At 42.0% G+C, this 17,969-nt stretch overlaps 3 protein-coding genes across 8 annotated transcripts; 2 read left to right on the forward strand and 1 right to left on the reverse strand.

Moving 5' to 3' along the window:
- Window positions 1-686: 686 nt before the first annotated feature.
- tecra (trans-2,3-enoyl-CoA reductase a) lies at window positions 687-13,929 on the reverse strand. Of its 3 annotated transcripts, none has more exons than XM_046414680.1 (12): window positions 13,806-13,929; window positions 5,721-6,066; window positions 4,950-5,001; window positions 4,797-4,841; window positions 4,556-4,659; window positions 3,151-3,266; window positions 2,825-2,930; window positions 2,593-2,665; window positions 2,461-2,504; window positions 2,306-2,363; window positions 2,084-2,172; window positions 687-1,683 (listed from the first exon to the last, which is right to left on the reverse strand). In XM_046414680.1, the coding sequence occupies exons 2-12, from the start codon at window positions 5,886-5,888 to the stop codon at window positions 1,510-1,512; spliced, it is 1,029 nt and encodes a 342-aa protein (XP_046270636.1). In that variant the 5' UTR covers window positions 5,889-6,066; window positions 13,806-13,929; the 3' UTR covers window positions 687-1,509. The 3 variants fall into 3 exon arrangements, with proteins under 3 accessions (XP_046270636.1, XP_046270638.1, XP_046270637.1); XM_046414682.1 differs by lacking the exon at window positions 13,806-13,929 and adding an exon at window positions 7,144-7,277; XM_046414681.1 differs by lacking the exon at window positions 13,806-13,929 and adding an exon at window positions 6,215-6,251.
- On the forward strand, window positions 7,360-12,159 carry dnajb1a (DnaJ heat shock protein family (Hsp40) member B1a). The gene is made up of 3 exons (XM_046414683.1): window positions 7,360-7,944; window positions 8,681-9,264; window positions 9,399-12,159. Exons 1-3 carry the CDS (start codon window positions 7,734-7,736, stop codon window positions 9,627-9,629), a joined length of 1,026 nt encoding a protein of 341 aa, XP_046270639.1. The 5' UTR covers window positions 7,360-7,733; the 3' UTR covers window positions 9,630-12,159.
- On the forward strand, window positions 13,656-17,835 carry gipc1 (GIPC PDZ domain containing family, member 1). Of its 4 annotated transcripts, XM_046414684.1 has the most exons (8): window positions 13,830-13,965; window positions 14,466-15,033; window positions 15,140-15,325; window positions 15,456-15,636; window positions 15,771-15,883; window positions 15,981-16,062; window positions 16,160-16,346; window positions 16,445-17,835. In XM_046414684.1, the coding sequence occupies exons 2-7, from the start codon at window positions 14,734-14,736 to the stop codon at window positions 16,309-16,311; spliced, it is 1,014 nt and encodes a 337-aa protein (XP_046270640.1). In that variant the 5' UTR covers window positions 13,830-13,965; window positions 14,466-14,733; the 3' UTR covers window positions 16,312-16,346; window positions 16,445-17,835. The 4 variants fall into 4 exon arrangements, with proteins under 4 accessions (XP_046270642.1, XP_046270644.1, XP_046270640.1 ...); XM_046414686.1 differs by having other exon boundaries at window positions 13,656-13,867; window positions 16,160-17,835; XM_046414688.1 differs by having other exon boundaries at window positions 13,656-13,867; window positions 14,486-15,033; window positions 16,160-17,835.
- Window positions 17,836-17,969: the final 134 nt, after the last annotated feature.

Genomic DNA, 17,969 nt, shown 5'->3' on the forward strand with positions numbered 1-17,969 from the left:
AATCAAATAAACAAACTTGCCACTTCAGATAACACTCCTGCCCAACACGTAATGTTGTCCTCACACAAACATTTCTCTATCCAGTCTTGGAAAACATTGTCAAACTGAGTTTCAGTCTGTTTTTGCATTTGTGCAACTCTTTGCGTTCAAAAAAATTAGTATAAAACTAATAGATAGAGAAAAGGTCAGCACAACACTGCACAGAAACCTTTTAATAGATACATAATACACTGATGATTTGGTAACTGAGACTTCACTATATAGACAAAAGTGTTGGGACACACCTCTCAATTGTTGAATTCAGGTGTGGTATGGTGCTGTTTTTCTTCCAGTGAAGTGAAATCTTAATGCTTCAGTATACCGAGACATTTTGGACAATGTTATGCTTCCAACTTTGCGGTTTGTGGTTTTGTGGTCAGTTTGGGAAAAGACCTTTTCTCTTCTAGCATGACTGTGTCCCAGTGCACAAAGCAAAGCTCCATAAAGACATGGTTGGACGAGTTTGGTGTGGAAAAACTTGACTGGTCCACACTGACCTCGATCCCATCCAACACCTTTAGGATGAACTGGAACAGAGAACGCAAGCCAGGACTTTTGGTCCAACATCAGTGCTTGACCTCACAAATGCTCTACTGCATGAATGGGCAAAAATTCCCACAGAAACACACCAAAATTTTGTGTAAAGCCTGCCCAGAAGAGTGGAAGCTGTTATAGCTGCAAAGCAGCTGTCTGTGTATTTAGAATGCAGTGTCATGAAAGTCCCTGTTGGTGTAACGGTCAGGTGTCCAAGTACTTTTGTCTACATGGTGTATATTTTTGATGGATGTGTCTGTGCACACTATCTGCAGTATTTTTCTCTTTTCCTGTAAAACAAATACATTTTTTTCCATGTACAGACAGAAAGTAAAGACCTCCCCTAACCCATGTTGGAAAACGTATGAAGCAACATACAATTTTTAATGCAGACAGAATCAGCACTACCATAATTGTAAAGGTCACTTGCATCAGTCAGATTGGTAGAGTTGTCAGCTCCAGGCTGCACAGTGGTTTGACAATGCAGATTAGCCTCTTGGTTTCCTACTTCTGTAATGAAACATCACTGACTGGGTTGCCCAAAGCTGTAAAAATAATGTGATTTTTCAAAAATTAAACAGTGCTTTCAATCAAACATGTTACAACTTAACAAAGTAGCAAAAAAACAAATAAATAAAAAATAAAAATAAATAAATCCTCTTGCTCTTCAAGCTCACATACAACATTAAATTAAGACTTTATTGCATTTGACTCTGACACATTTGTTTGCCTGTAACAGTTCTGAATTCATCAGTCCAACACTTATGTTATGGTGTGTAAGAAAATGTTACATGGAGTCCACATGACCAAAATCCATCCCTTTTGTAAACCTCGGCACATATTTTCTGACATCCAGTGGATGGAGAGGCCCTTAAAAAGGACCCGATCAGTGAGAGGGTGGATGTGTGTAGGAACTATTGTTTTCTCTGCCAAGCTCTAAAGGATGAAGGGGAGTATGGAGGAGCGAAGGGTTGGATAATCTCTGAACTCCTTCAAGTAGCTCCGGTGTTTGCCTTTGGCCCACACGGTCATTTGGACAAAGGCCACGAGAGTGAAGAAAGCCACAGGCACACACTGGGTCATTACTGTGAAGCCGATCCAGGAGCCCAGCTGTGAACAAGACATTTGCACAAACACAGAGACACATGCTGGGCATTGATATTTATGCTACATATGAAGGATGTAACCAGTAGGTGGCAGCAATGGTGCATGTTATTGCTAAGATGGAACATTAATGGCTGCAAAATCCGACTAATTACATATTCTAACAGACAGATACTTAGTCATTAACAAACTTAATTACTCAAAATTAAACATTATCCTGAAAGGATGCGTTCACAAATTTTCAAGTCTGTCCTAAGACACCGAGTGTCCATATGAACACTGAAATATGTAGGCCAGTAAATGACCCCATCCAAATGCACTTTCAAAGTAAGTGGTGTGGGATAAAATTCACAGGTCTTGTTCTTTGAATGAAATCACGTAAGAGTGGATTTAAGTATCTGCTTACCTCATATGTGTAGTTTGGACAAGAGACCAGCCAAAAAATCCATGTGAAGGGATTTTTTGTTGGGTAAGGAATCTTCTTTGTTTTTGAGCCTGAGATGATGGGTTAAGAGAAATGCAACACTGTATTGTTCTATGCTGTTAGTTAATTTAAAAATTCATAAATAAAATGCTCTTGATGTAAAGATGCAAATGAACACTATATACAATGTCGCAAAATGCTCACCTGGAAGTTTGAGGTTACGAAGAGCAACATGGATGGAAAAATTACCCACTTGACAAAACTGCAGGAATAAAGAGCATAATATGGATTGTAGGATTTAATAAGAAGATGCCTTTTCTGAGCCAGAAGCATACAACTTAAACAGACCTCAAACCTACCAAGAAAAGGTAAAGACCCGTTTTCACCTGCTGCTGCCCATAAACTGTTGACGTGCCACAGAAGAAAACATTAAGATGGAGGTAAACTTCGACTGCTGAGTTAAAGTGAGAACCACAGTGGTCTGCACTTACAGGGTGGAGTGTAGAGGGGGTGGTTGATGTAGTACGCCATCCAAGCTGCAGAGCACCAGTAATAGCCACAGTTCTGGAATGGGGAGGAGGGGCAACTTTAATAAGTTAAAGTGTCAAAATAGGGCTCCACAAAGATTTGTTTCAGATTTTTGATTAGAGTTTAAAAATACATCACAAAATAGTATTATATTGTATATCAGATTCAAAGCTCAGAGTAAGGCAGATCATTCACCTTAAATATGTTTCTAAGCGGCATAGTCCCATGGGAGATACGATGGATGAACATTGTCTCCAGAATCCTTTTGACATAGTGGAAGGAGTGACACATGCAGGCCAAGCTGCAACAGGACACACACACACACACACACACACGTATTTGACCGTGATTAATACATTACTCCACTGCAGTCCATTGCACTTATCCCTGACTCAGTGGCACCATAACGATATGCTCCACAAGTGTTTGTCATGTGGGGTTTTATCCGTGCAAATCCTGGGATTGTACGATGGTGCAACGTTGCAACAGATCCCCGAAAACATAAGCAAACTGACACTCACTGTACGACCCAGTGCTTGCTGCTGGTGAAGTCATATTTCGGAGAGTAGATGAAGGGGAGGCGGAAGTAGAACATTAAGTAGATGATCAGTGGGCCGGCACACTCTGCCAGAAACACCTGAAGTGAGCAGAGTAAAGACAGAAATGCTTTAAAATCTATTTGATGCATGAAAGAAAAAAGTGAGGAAAAAAAGGCAGAACAGCACAAAACAGTCATGAATGAAGCCATGAACAGAATTAACAGTTATGACAATCAACCTCTCTAATAGAAACTGAATACACTAACAAGGTTAATTAAAATATTTTCTCCCTGTTAGAACAGCACTTTGTCAATCTACACCCTCTGCCAAAGGCCAAACATACAAGTGGCACAAATATGGGTATCGCTTCTCTTACAGCCCACTGACAACCATTCAGTGTAACATAATAGTACTCAACATGTGCCCATGGAGCAAATGAGACACTAAGACAGCTTGTAATATCAGCTCTCTACAAATGATATAATCAAGCAAAGGAGCACAGCTGGCAATAAAATGGATCCCTGAATCAGCACCTTGAGCATAGCCCCCAGCTCAGCATGCCTGACCAATGGCTACTGGTGATCTCTGCTGGGGCACTTCATGCTCCTCCACCCACTGTGACACCATTCTGAAGCCTGGTTGGGTGCTGGGGGTTGTGTCAGAGCTGGTAAGGGCAGGGAATGTAGAATGTGGGTGGGCAAGGTTGAGTAAAGAGGCGCAGTGAAAGGCAAGTGAGAGGTCGGGGGATAAACACCTTTGGGAGAAATGGGGCCATGAGATTATGTGTCCCAGGACAGAGGACAGGCGGTGCAGGAGGTGAGAGAAAAACAAACCGACAGCAAATCACCTCCATCAGTCACTGTGGATTGATATTTATATTCAAGAGTTATTGAGTAGGTGAGAAGGTGTCTGTTCATATTTAAAGTACAAGAATCTTAAAAGAGCATACCAGATGGTTTGCATCTTTTAGTCTGTTAAGTACGAATTGTGTGTAGTTTGCAGACCATTCTGCAGAACAAGCTGCTTCCCCCCATAGTCAGCTGATGGGAAATGATACATGCATGAGCTGCAGTTTGTGGTAACTGCATCATATCCAGAAGACAAGCATGCAAACTTAGCAACAAGGACCATGTGAATTTAGTTTTTACTCTCCAGAGGATCAGATCTTGGATGCTTAATAACAGACATTTTATTTTTAGAACACACTCAAATCTGGTTGAGTTGATTTTTTTTTTATTACAGGAATCTATTCCAAACACATGTTGTGTAGTATGATTTGGAAAACAGCTTGCAGTAATGTAAAACATGCATGATGTTGATAACTGGCAAAAACACGAGACTCTCTTGTAAGGTCCTGAATTGTGTGTCTGTGCACATGTGGACTCACAGTTCCCCATGTGAGCTGGGGTCCCAGGTCACTGAAGTAAAAGCTGGCAGTGGTTCCCACAGGAAGTGTCTGCAGGACGTCTTCGTCCCTGAGACACTTTGACTCTGAGAAACATGACAGTCCACAGCCAGGAGTCCAGATAAAACCATAAGAGATCACATAACTTCATGACAACAACTATCAATCAGCGGAGCTGGACAAATGCAAGATTTTTTGTGAATAAAAAACAAAAAAGACGCACTTGGATCCAAACGCAGGGACTGTCTGGCTGGATACCACTTTGGATCTGTCAACATGGAGAGGAACTTTACTCTTGACATGCTCAAAAGACCATGCATTAAACCTTGAAATGGGAATAAATAAAACTTTTGTTGTAATTTCTAAACTTACTTACATGATTTGTGAAACAAGGCTTTAATCTCCAAAACAGTGGCAGTTGGCTCCACCTTAAACATGTAAAAATAAATCATACTTATCAGTGTACAGACCGACATACTGACATTTAAAAGTCAGTTTCCAAGACACTGAGAACTAAATAAAGTTTTCATCACGTTTGGAATTTTTCAGACTTGCATTTTGCCGTTTGCCATGAATGCACATTTATACAAGCTGCTAAACATGAGTGTCCGCCTGCCTGCTGGCAAAGTGCAGCACAGGCATGTACCGTGGCTGAAACAGAAAATTCCTGGCAGATGAAGAGGGACTTCTCACCTCCTAACTGCAACTCATGCTCAATAGAAATGTAACCGATAATGGCTGCACTTGACCAGACTGCCTGTGAAGTAGATGACCATCTGTAAAATTATCCGTCCGCTCACAATGATGACCCTGCATTTCTTGAGCTAAAACAAACGTCTTTCCTCTGACTTCACTGCACACTAATCACAGTCTCTTCTTCTGCTACTTTTGGAATGGACATAAGATGTTTAAATCATGAATCTTAAGAGGGAGTCCAGGGGGGGTGGAGGTGGTGATAAACTGTTGATCATAAAATCTGTGGAATGCTACATGGTCTCACTTTTTGTGTCTTTTATAAGGGACTTGTGGTATTTGTGACCAGAATACATCACACACTAGTTAAAGCAAGTAACGTCAGTCTTCTAAAACCATTATGGTCAGTGTAAAAGGTGAGAGTAATGAGAAACCCTCAATTCAACACACTCACCTTGTCCAGCAGCAGAAGTTTCTCTTTAGTCTTCAAGTCCACAATCTCCACCTCAAAGTAAACAATCCTTTTGGCCTTTTTGGGAGGTTTCGGTTTTGGCCTCGGTGCAGACTTCTTCTCAGGTTCAGCTACATTTACATTCTTTGCCTCTAAGGCAAGTATATCCATGATGCTGTTTGATCGCAAACTTCAGTAACCTGGTGAAATAATCTGTGATATGTCCAGTGACGCTAGTTGAGCTCTGCTGCTACGGGAAGCAAGCCCCTGCTTACCCTCCACACAACTGTCAGCCCAGCTCAAGGGTGTCGTCTCTGGTGTCTTTTGGACTCTCCGAATAGCCCTCCACCTTCAGAAGAAGAGTGACATAAATATGTGAGACTATAAACAGATGAAGTGTACGTAAGTGAGGGAGTGGAGGCAAGCGAGCAGGAAAGCATGTGAAGATATGCGGAAGGAGATTTGGCCTAAGAACGTTAAGTGAACCTGCTCCTCACCTGAAAATCAGTCACTTCATGATCCACGACCCCCCCCACCCCACCCTTCATGCAACAAAACGCGCTAAAGACGAAACCAGAGAGGCCCAAGACATAATCCACAACGTGCCATTTGCAAGGCTAAATATAAGTCCCCTGATTTGCTCTGTGCCAGCTTGGTAACCTTGGGAAGACACATACAGCTCTACTCAGTGACAAATGCCAGTGTGCTCCCATTAGACCCATAAGACACATCTCCTGTCTATCCTGCAGCTCACTTGGTTACACTGTGACGGCCCCCATTACAAGCCTGATCCATGGGATGAAAGACCACAGCATGCAAAAACATCCCCATTCCCCAGACCACCTGAGTGGCTGGTATCCTTCTCTCTTCCTGACCTCCAGCACAAAGACAATCGTGTTTATTTCAAGGCCTGCGTGGTTCAAAGTTCAAGTGTTGAATGAACAAAACGTTTCTAAAACACTTCAGTGAGGGTTGTGGTGGGAGGAAGGTGAAGAAAAACGCTGACTGAGAGGAGATCAAAGATACTTTTCGTCGCACACGGCCAACTGCACATCTATATTCTGTGGTCTATTTTTAACCAGTACGAGTGGCCCAAGCCAGCAGTAATATCATCATGTTTGCATTTCAAGATCATTTTTAATCTTGTCTTAGAAAATCCCTGTGCTATACCCGGTCCTTCTTTATGCTGATGATCAGAAAAAAGCGGGGGGAAAAAAGGATCTCAACCACCAATTTGTTGGAAATGCTATAACATGTTTCTTCGATTCCTGATGAAGGATTTGACATAAATATAAGAGATAAATGCAATCTATCTATATGCGATCGTTTGATGTATGTTTGGCAATCTGATCTTAAAAATTATGTGTGTGTGTGCGTGTAGAGCTGCCGGTCATCGGGGCAGCAAAGGTGGCGCATGCGTACTCACTCGTAATTAAAATAAAATGGCCAATGTTGGTGCAGTAAGCTGTTATTTAATGAAAGAATCAAATCAAGACATGTTTGGCTCAGAGGAGGTTATTCTAAGAGTGTCTGTCTCGGGTTTTTCATTTAAAGAAGGATGTGCCCACTTCTTGTCGTCTACTGCGTTTTAAACAAAACCGGAAGTAGTTGGGAGTGAATCGTCTCGGCTCAGTAGTGATGACACACATCAGCATCAGAAGCTTCTTCCAGAAGTTTCTTCGTAGGGTTACCAGGTCGGCTGCAAAATCCGAGCACCCCTGTTGGAAAACGTTGTTTCATGCTGGGCGGTTATATGAAAGTGTCATCATTTCTCATCACCTCAGTGAAGAGTTGAAAGTTGTCTACGGAGTGCGACGAGTGAGGGAAGCTAACCTTGACAGTTAGCTAGCTGAGCTATTGTCCGCAGCAGTCACTTCTGCGGCGGCGGAGCCCGTAAGCTGCCCACGCGTTGGATGTGCTGGACGTGCCGTTGGCACCGAAGAGAAACCGAAGTGTGTGTATGTGCTGACAATGTTTTTGTGAAGTGGAAGAAGCCGAAACTGACCGGTCACTGTAATGGGTAAAGATTATTATAAAGTGCTCGGAATAGCCAAAGGTGCATCCGAAGATGAGATAAAAAAGGCGTACAGAAAACAGGCCCTGCGCTATCACCCTGACAAAAACAAGTCTCCCGGAGCAGAAGATAAATTCAAGGAGATTGCCGAAGCCTACGATGTCCTCAGTGATGCCAAGAAAAAGGACATATACGACCGCTTTGGGGAAGAAGGTAACAGGGCTCCTTTTCCCGCAACTTGCTTGTGGGTTTGTAGTTTGTGCACTTGTACTTTTCATATGATTTGTGATGTTGCCCACATTCCCAGCGAACCCTTCATTTGCTCTTTCTGGTCCTGTTAGATCTAGTTGGTACATTCATGCATCCTTCTAATTATTGCTGGCATCTTTCTACACAATGAAAAGGTGTGTGTGTGTGTGTGTGTGTGTGTATACAATGCGTTTAGCAGAAGTTACTGGAAACAGCGAGTTCTTGCCTGTCCTGTCAGTCCATCACTGGAATGATAATTCAGGCTTCACCAGTTTGAAAATGATAATTGCAGAAGCTTGTGCCTTTAGGCTTTAATGTTACTGCCCACATTCTCCTGGTGTGAGGGACAGAGACTGAGATTTGACTCTTAGGTGTTAAAAAGGCTTGCAGCTCATTAATATTCTGTTGGACAATGATAAGTTGCAGTTAATGTTTAACAAATTAAAATCGGCTTTTACTGTTATTTAGTTGACTGGTGACCAAAAACAAATTTTAAAGTACAATATTTTCTCCAACTCCGGTCCTTTATTCACATATGGTTACTTACAGAGTACAGTGTCATTGGTTTCTGTGCAAAAGTCCTAGTAATTATGATGATATGTGATAATCTATGGCTGTTAATGTTGGACATGCTTATATATCATTGAAGCTCCATTTCCCACTGTGCTCAGATATTTTTCCACATCTTCTTCCTCTTTAGGATTAAAGGGTTCGGCTGGTGGTGGAGGCGGAGGAAGCAGCGGTCCCAGCTTCAATTACACCTTCCACGGAGACCCTCACGCGATGTTCGCTGAGTTCTTCGGTGGCCGCGGCCCTTTCGATCATTTCTTCTCACAAAATGTGGAGGATGATATGGACATCCATGACCCCTTCGAGGCATTTGGTATGAGAAGGATGGGCGGCATGGGTGGATTTCACAGGTCCTTTAAATCCCACCCGGGAGGCCCTCACAGAGCACACGAGAAAAAGAAGGACCCGCCCGTCGTACACGAGCTAAAGGTGAGCCTCGAGGAGGTCTTCTCAGGCTGCACCAAAAAGATGAAGATTTCCCGCAAGAGGCTGAACCCGGACGGCTGCACCATGCGCAGCGAAGACAAGATTTTGACAGTCGACATCAAGCGGGGCTGGAAGGAGGGGACAAAAATCACCTTCCCTAAGGAGGGAGATGAAACTCCCACCAACATTCCTGCAGATGTGGTGTTTGTAGTCAAAGACAAGCCCCACCCGGTGTTCAGAAGAGAGGGCTCGGATATAATTTATCCTGCCAAAATATCACTCAGAGATGTAAGTGAACGCCGATGGCAGAAATTATCACGATATTTTGACAAAGGCTGCCGGTGATTAAAACATCGGCAAACATTAGCAGCCTTCATCTGTCTAATTCCCTTGTTTTCCACTCTCTCCTCGTCTCTCTCCAGGCGTTGTGTGGATGCACAGTCGACGCCCCGACACTGGACGGCCGGATCATCACTGTGACCTCCAGAGACGTTGTCAAACCTGGAATGAAAAAGCGTATTGTCGGAGAAGGGCTCCCTATGTCCAAGTGCCCTGAGAAGAGGGGGGACATGATTTTGGACTTCACAGTTAAGTTTCCTGACAAACTGGGCCAAAGCACTCGAGATGCGCTCAAGCAGGTCCTTCCACCATAACTTGAAAAACCAAGTCATCGTTTACAGTGAAACACTTCTGTGCATTTTAGTCTGGACAGTTGAGGGTCAGGGCAGTTTTTGTTCCGGCTGAATTTAATTTGACCTGTTATCTTGTCAGTTTAATGAGTGTCTTACGACTTGGAGACTGACAGAACGGCTGACTCTATGTTTGCATTCGGATGAGATTGCGTAACAGTGCTGTGCAACAAGTGAGTCACAATGTCAGATTTAAGGAGGGAAAAGTAGAAGGTGTGTATATTGAAAGTCTTGAAAGTGTCAATAGGTGCTTTGACTGCAAGAAGGAGAAACGAGAGTGTTTACAGTAAGTGAGGATTTGTTTTCCCAGCAGCACTTTTGGGGCGTGCTTTAAGCAGACATGGAGCCATTAACAATACCTCAGGTGCAGTGACGCATGCTTGTAGCACGTAGCCAGAGCTACACTCCTCAACAAGGGAAGGACTTCGGTTGCTGTCACATAAAATTGAGGTTTAAATACAGTGTAAATCCTGAGGGCTAAAAACGTGTGTGTTTTTCAAATAAGGATATGTTGATGCAACATGTATCTGATTAGCACAATCAGATACATGTTGCGTCGTACCAAAACTTCATGAAGTGGATGTGGAAGTGGAAGCGGTGTTAAATACACGCTCTTCATTAGTTTCACTCGTCATCACAGCTGGCCACCAGTTTTTAGGGCTCATAAATCTCATAAATGGACAAGAACGTTGTGACTGAAATGTGCACAAGCCTGAAAATGATGATGATGGTGTATGGGAGTGTCCACTTCTAATGATGAAGAGAGATGAAGATGTAGTTGTGTTATGCTGAATAAGGATGATTCTAGTGAGTTCCACTCAGTGAGGTAACACTACACAGATTTTAAATTTAGGAAGGAGAGCACTGATATGTACTAATCAGTACTTGAGTTAAGGTATCAGGAGATAAATCAAATTGGTGTATGCCTGGCCTGTCTTGTTTACTTTTACTTTCACTTGTTTTAATTACCTGTCGGATTTTTGTGCCAAATAATTGTCTCTATGTAATTATTGTGTGTGTGTGTGTGTTTCCTGTCTGACAAGCCACACAAACCTTAAGCTGTTTGGTTTGTTTGTACCCCTTTGAGTTTGCACAGCGTTTAGTGTGTTTCAGTTCCTCCTCATCAGATGGAACTCTGTTTGTCTTCAAAGCCTGTGAGTTTTCTCTCTCTCTCTCTCTCTCTCTTTTTTTAAAACCAGCATGGTATAATCCTTGTGCATCAGTCTGGTACCAGGCCAAATATTGCAGAGATAAATTTAAGCTCCTAACTTAAAGGCCTGCAGAATATATTTTTGTTTGATTGTTCTGTCTTAATTCATGCCTCCATATTGGCACCCCTGCTTTTCTGTCACATAATGCAGAAAATGCTCGTGTTTATCTCTTTTGTTTGCATTGGAACAACACACAAAAAAAAAAAACGTGGATGAAAACAAAAAAAGCCAAATCTGACACAAACTCACACAGAACTCCAAAAAATGGACTCCAAAAAGAAATAAACATGAGAATACATCAGCATTTGTAATTGCAGCATTCTTCTGGGAGATGTGGTGCATCATCGGGCAGAAATGCAGGCGTGCCAATATTTTTGGCCGTGACTGTAGCTCATACCTGACGACATTCATTCCAAGACGTACAGTATCTGGAAGTCCGTTGTTTGACAGTTCAGTGGGAGTCTTAAAACAAGTATTGAACTCTGTCATATTCGGCTCTGTGCACCTTTGACTGTAATGACGAGGGAAGTTATTAAATCAGATGGTTTGTAGTTCTTGTTATTTTTTGATTTTAATGTGACTTCATTCTGCTCCTGTTGGAGTTTTCAGTTTCTAATTGACACAAACATGGTCTAACATGTATGTAGAGATATGTGATCTCTGTAGTGTGTAACTTTTGTAATGTTTTTGTCACATTTTCCTTTTTTTTAAAAGGAAAAAAAAATGCTAGCATTATTTTGTTTCGGCTCCTGGCTTATGTTGTTTTGACATTCCTCAGGTTGAGATTTAAGCTTTTTTTTTTAAATTTTATTTTATTTTTAACAACAAAGCTTTTAAGTATTGACAGTGTGAGGGAAAATTAATAGAGCTTTCCTATGCTGTGATGATTTGCTTTTCAACATTAAAGAGACTGGCAAATATCTAATCAGTCATGACATTTTCCCCCCGCCCTTCTTTCAAATGGCCGTTATTTGAAGGAAGACTCGCTGAATTCTTTATCTCCACTCTACACAGTAGGTCTTATGCAATCCCCTCTTTGTCCTGAAACAAAGGCCATTCATCTCAAGTGATTATTCCCTTGATAGTGCAAACGAACTCAGCATCTCTTGAACACATTTAACAACAGAAGATTTAGGTTTTTCTCCGCATGTCTGCAGTTTCTTTTTTTATTTCTATTTCAGTTGAAAGTTAAAAGGCCTAACTGTGTATTTTGTATAACATATTGGTATTATTGTACGAAAATAAGATGCCTTTAAAAATAACACCTCTGCCAGCTCCTTGCACCATTTTCATTCCTTTACTGTATTATAAGCTCCACACAGTGTTAGATTAATGGAGAAAATTTGGATAAACAAGTGGGCGAGTTAAAAAGAAGCTGGAACTCTGCTGAAAGTACAACGATGAAACTCGCTTTGATCATTTCGCAGGTTGGAAGGTCAGTCACCACACCGCATATGTTGAACTCGTGATAATTACAAACAACAACATTAATACAAGTTAATAATGGTATGTTTAAGGACTGATGAATGCTGGCCTTTATATGTATGTTTTAAGTAACATCTGTATTTGTTATCAACAATATAAACACCCCTGGATGTAATGCATTCCAGTGAACTGAGTTCGTTCAGACACTTGAGTGTTGTGTGTGCCCTCCAGTGGTGACAATGAGGAACTACAGCGCTGTACTAATTCTGCGGCTAACGTCAAATAACCGCAGATTTGATGTGTTGGATTTTTATCTTTGTGACTTCAGTGTGCATCTATTAAGTGAATTTCCCACCTCAGTATTATTTCAAAGGCTTGCTTCACCTAAATGGCAAAAAAAAAAAAAAAAAAGATCTCGATTCTAATAAAAATATTTTAATTTTAATATTACTTTCCGTTCTTCTCCAAAAAGAGCAGTTTATTTGCCATTTTAAAATCTCTTTTAATATATATATATATATATATATATATATATATATATATATATATATATATATATGTATATATGTATATGCATATAAATGAATCTCTTATTTTCAGGCAAGCTGCAGTACTGGTTATGTTCATCTATGGTTATGTTCAACAGTGTAAACAATGTTTACACGCTGCCCTCTAGTGGGCACGGTCGGTAAGTGCAGATATTTATATTTTTATTTTGAAGGTTTTACAGGAAGTACTACTATGCTATTGAGACTACCTTGACGGAACCAGTAGAAGACAGGAAGAGAGTGATTGTGACTGCAAATTACTTAGTCAAAAGTAACTGATTGATTGAAAGACTTGGTTTCCACAGTATCCACTCATTACAGTACGAGACTTACAGTATGAGTAAATTGTCTTCTTGCCCTCTCGCTACCACTGTGAGTAACGTCTATTTCGACACAATAGCGTACATAGTAACACTTCCGTTACGACTTTCAAAATAAAACTTACCGGCGACAGAGTCGTAGTTACGCACTGAGACTGCCATAGGGCAACGTATATTCACTACTATCGACATTCTTAGGGCCAATTAAAAATTCTGTCAAGCTTTAAGGGAAACATAGTTCCATGCTAACAAGTTTTGAAAACCTATTTAAAATACATGTGTATTTTGAATAGTTTTTCACAACTTGATACCTTTTAGTCTCATTCTCCAGTTTACGTCAATAATGTAATAACAATATTAACATTGTGTGACTGACTGACTCTCTGACTGACACAACACACGGACTTAAAGTCCCTCTAATCATCAAACAAAAGCAACCTCAAATAATACACTGGTAACTCGTGTCTTCTCACTATCGTTCCTCAGCTTAAGAACAAAGTAGATGCTTTAGAACAGTCGTTACACTAGAGAGTCAGAGTTTACGAGGAAACCTGAAGGCGCCATAGTTCCACCTCTGCTGGGCTGGCAGAAGGCTAATTCTACAGCAGCATACCGACGCACAGATACTGTATTTACCTCACAGTCTGTCCAAGTCAGTCTGTCAGGAGGGGAGAAGCAAAAGATATTCGACTTCCTCTGTAAGCGTGACTCTGTTTTCTGACAACTCACAGCAGCAACGTTAGCAGGCTAAGCTAGCAGGAAGAGCTAACGATAGTTGGCTAAAACTCCTGCTCCGGTAAGAATGACTGGCCTGCCATTTTTACTCTCGTCTGTTCAGAATTTAGCGATCATGTTTAAGCTAGCTAACTAACCTCAGCTGTTCAAGCCGCTTCACAAACACTCTCGCTTTAATTCACTACCGAGAGGGATTAAGAGTCACTGTTTTTAACTAGCTTCCGTTCTCAGTAGCTACACGCTAAGTTGCTAGCCGCCTGAGAGTTGTCACTGTTTGTGTTGCTGGAAGTGAAAGAAATGTTGAAAATGTGCCTCACAGCTAGTAGCTAACATCATCTCTCTCTGATGTCCTGTCTGTCCAAGCAAAGGTATAAAATTAAAGATTAGCAGTGCTGGCAGGGCTAACTGATTTACCTTTAGTCCCTCCAGAATTAAATGCTTATTTGAGGAGATGTACAGCAGAGAACAGAGATACATGTCTGCTGGTGTCATCGACATGTCGCTGCATTTGTAAATTGATAAAAAATTAATCTTGTTTCTGTCTGTCTGTCTGTGTAACAGTTTAAGATCATCCATTACAGGCTGCTGAACATGAAAGATCCAGTTATGTAAGCTGCTCTGATGTGTGGACTTGAAAATCCATACAGCACCTGGTTAAGACAGCTTTCAAGCTTGTGTGGAGGACCATACTATTAGTGCGACGTAACCATCCAACACCTCTGCTGCTGATTTGTCTGGACAGGCATATGTTGGCCTGCATCATAGCATAACTCCCCAGAGCAGCCTCCTCCTCCCCTCCCCGACCTCAGCTCTCCCCTGTAGGACTACTATGCCTCTGGGCTTGGGAAGAAGGAAGAAGGCGTCCCCGTTAGTTGAGAACGAGGAAGCGGAGCCTATCCGCGCAGGTCTCAATGTGGCAGGTATGGACGGCCTAGATGGAGGTGTTGTCGGGCTGGGAGAAGGTGCCGCCTCTGAAGGTCTGCCTCCTCCACCCAGCAGCATGAGGCCTCGCCTCATCTTCCACACTCAGCTCGCCCATGGCAGCCCCACAGGTCGCATCGAGGGCTTCAGTAACGTGCGGGAGCTCTATGCTAAGATTGGTGAGGCCTTTGGGATACCTGCGTCTGAGGTGAGCTGTTCTGCTTACTGTAAAGAAGATAAACGTGTTTGCTTTAGATCAGCAGGTGCGGGAGTGTGATGGCGAATCTCACATATTTTGTTGTGTCTCTCCACAGGTTATGTTCTGCACTCTGAACACTCACAAGGTGGACATGGATAAACTACTGGGAGGTCAGATTGGGCTGGAGGACTTTATTTTTGCCCACATAAAAGGACAGAAAAAGGAAATTGAGGTCTACAAAGGAGAGGATGCACTAGGGTTGACGATCACTGATAATGGAGCTGGCTATGCTTTCATCAAGGTGAGAAATGCTAAAGGAGACAAGAGAACTGATTTATTTTGACTCATGGTTCTGGACTCTGTGGGGGAATAATTACTGTACATATCATTAAATGTGAATACAATTTGCTTTTGTATTTTGCTGCTTTCAGAGAATCCGCGAGGGGAGCGTCATCCACCAGATCCAGGTCATCAACGTGGGCGACATGATCGAATCGATCAACGGCCACCGCCTGATTGGTTGTCGACACTATGAGGTGGCCAAGATGCTGAAGGAGCTGCCCAAAGGGAAGGAGTTCACCATCAAGCTGGTGGAGCCTCTCAAAGCCTTTGGTGGGTGTGGGAGTGAGAAACGTTGCTGTCACACGTGGCTATAAAACCGATAGTTAAGATTTTCTTGGGTTTCAGTTGCCTTATTTGTAGGTCGCTGTAAAGTTTAGGGATCTCCTTTTGATCATTGTGCACAGACATGATCAGTCAGCGGTCTGGAGGGTCCAGGTCAGCATCGGGGGTTCAGCTGGGGACTGGCAGAGGAACCCTGCGGCTGCGCTCTAAAGGTCCTGCTACTGTGGAGGAACTGGTGAGTGTGTTTACACCTGCGACCCAACAACAGGTCTTAACATAAATCCTGCTGCATTTCCTGCCCAAGTTTATTTGTTGGATTTCGTTCACTCCAGCCCTCTGCATTTGAGGAGAAGGCCATTGAGAAGGTGGATGACCTGCTTGAGAGCTACATGGGAATCAGAGACAGCGAGCTGGGTATGTGTGTTGCTTCTACAGCTGTCAGAATTTAGTGCTGGTGACACCAACTGTTTCCTGTTCACTAAATGCTCTCTGACCTCCTTTGTCTTTTCAGCGGCCACCATGGTGGAGCTGGGAAAGGACAAAAAGAACCCTGATGAGTTTGCAGAGGCTCTAGACGAAACCCTGGGAGACTTTGCCTTCCCGGATGAATTTGTTTTCGACGTCTGGGGTGCCATTGGCGATGCCAAGGTCGGCCGGGTGTAACCGCGGGCGCTAACGGAGCAGAACAACCTGTGTTTTTGCGTGACATCCTCGACATTCAGCACTACTAGGAAACACTACTGTCATGAGTTTGTTTTTATTCCAGTGTTATACTCCTCTACTATTTTTGATTTAGAGTGTACCCTATTGGGAGACACTGCCTAGACAACGAGTCGAATGCCAGTTAATGGGAGAAGAAGACTGTGATGACTTCCCAAGTGCTTTTATTTGTCTTCCGGCTTTCTCAAGAAACCAAGCGTGCTGATGAGCATTCCCTCGTGACCGCCTCACGTGACCCTGCATGTCATTGTTGAAGTCGCTGGCAGCGGAACAAGCACAGCACATTTTTCTAATATGGGAGAAATGACAGACAGTGGATAACACTAAGTACATATTTGATACTTAGCAAAAACAAAATGTGATTTTTTTTTTTTTTGTTAAATTTTCATTGCACTGTGTTGCACTGCGCTGTAAGCCAACCACAGAAGTGAACTGAGATCGCACTGTACCTCACCTGGTGAGCAGCACAGTTACTGCACAGTACAAGGCGTCGGCCTCTCTGAATTACAGTGTCGTCTTGAACCACTCGATGTTACTGTTGTGGATCAGTTTTACAAGCATGTGCTGACGTTTTTTATCTACATAATGAATTCTGCTGGTTTTATGTTCTTTTATTTTGGTAAAAGAAAAAAAAATGCAAAAGGGTCATAGTGAAGTGTAGCTCGCTGGCTGGAAAGACCAGCGGTGTTTGTTGACCGTTAACACACTCCATGCTGTAGTGAAGTGAACTGCAGCTCATTCCTTTCTTTGTTTCACACATTTACAAAAACAAAAGGTCAGTGTTAATTTACCTTTCATTGGAGGTCCGTGATAGCAGATTGGTTTCCAGGTTTGTGGATTGTGTGGGCTTATTATTATTTTTTTTTATAGATGGTGTTTTTATATGAAGTGATTGTGACAGTTGAAGGATTCGGTCCGTTGTGGCAACTTCATTGTTTTGAAGCGTTACTGAAGGCAGTATTTAAAAAAGAAGAGGACAGCATGAGAAAGAGGAGTTAAAAGTTTTTTAAAAAGGAAACCATTAAGAACAAAATGCCTTCTTCTCATTACATGCATTTTTTTTTAAACTTCTTTTTTGTTAGAAGGTGCATGGTGCTGAAAAATCAAGTATCCTGTGTTGCGGTAGAATGATACCAAACTACTTCTGTCATTCATATGTCCTGGTGACTCGTGTTGTTTATGTGGAGGAAAATCAAGCAATGCTGCACCGACTACTCAGCGTAGGAAAACACTTCTTAAAAAAAAACAAAACTTTTTGGTGTTAACCTTTTCAGTATATCCACACGTATGAAGCTATTTTGTAGTTTTGTTTCACGCTTCAGAGTTAATGAATATCTAAATGGGTTATGTAATGAAACTGATGCTAGAACACTGTAACACTGAGAAGAAAACACTATTTTGATGGCTTTGTATTACACTGTTGTCAATGTCCAATTATAATGCAATAATTATCAACATGGCAGTGTTTGTTCTGTTTGGTCTTTCATAAGAACATCTAGGGAGTCTGTGGAGTGCCATAAAAAGGTTGTAAAAGAATGAAAAAATAAATAGTGAAATAAAAAATAAATACATCCGTCCATCCAGCCTATCCCAGCTGACTA

The sequence above is a fragment of the Scatophagus argus genome, chromosome 16 (assembly GCF_020382885.2).
Source record: "Scatophagus argus isolate fScaArg1 chromosome 16, fScaArg1.pri, whole genome shotgun sequence".
Classification (NCBI taxonomy): domain Eukaryota; kingdom Metazoa; phylum Chordata; class Actinopteri; family Scatophagidae; genus Scatophagus; species Scatophagus argus.

Bases quoted from the DNA above. Each gene is read 5' to 3' on its own strand.
- tecra (XM_046414680.1), bottom strand. From the start codon at position 5,888: ATGGATATACTTGCCTTAGAGGCAAAGAATGTAAATGTAGCTGAACCT. The intron at 2,505-2,592 runs GTAAGTGCAGAC...GCACGTCAACAG, and splicing joins CCCCCTCTACACTCCACCCT to TTTATGGGCAGCAGCAGGTG. The intron at 1,684-2,083 runs GTAAGCAGATAC...TCTTGTTCACAG, and splicing joins GTCCAAACTACACATATGAG to CTGGGCTCCTGGATCGGCTT.
- dnajb1a (XM_046414683.1), top strand. From the start codon at position 7,734: ATGGGTAAAGATTATTATAAAGTGCTCGGAATAGCCAAAGGTGCATCC. The intron at 7,945-8,680 runs GTAACAGGGCTC...CTTCCTCTTTAG, and splicing joins CGACCGCTTTGGGGAAGAAG to GATTAAAGGGTTCGGCTGGT. The intron at 9,265-9,398 runs GTAAGTGAACGC...GTCTCTCTCCAG, and splicing joins CCAAAATATCACTCAGAGAT to GCGTTGTGTGGATGCACAGT.
- gipc1 (XM_046414686.1), top strand. From the start codon at position 14,734: ATGCCTCTGGGCTTGGGAAGAAGGAAGAAGGCGTCCCCGTTAGTTGAG. The intron at 15,637-15,770 runs GTGGGTGTGGGA...CATTGTGCACAG, and splicing joins GGAGCCTCTCAAAGCCTTTG to ACATGATCAGTCAGCGGTCT. The intron at 16,063-16,159 runs GTATGTGTGTTG...TTGTCTTTTCAG, and splicing joins AATCAGAGACAGCGAGCTGG to CGGCCACCATGGTGGAGCTG.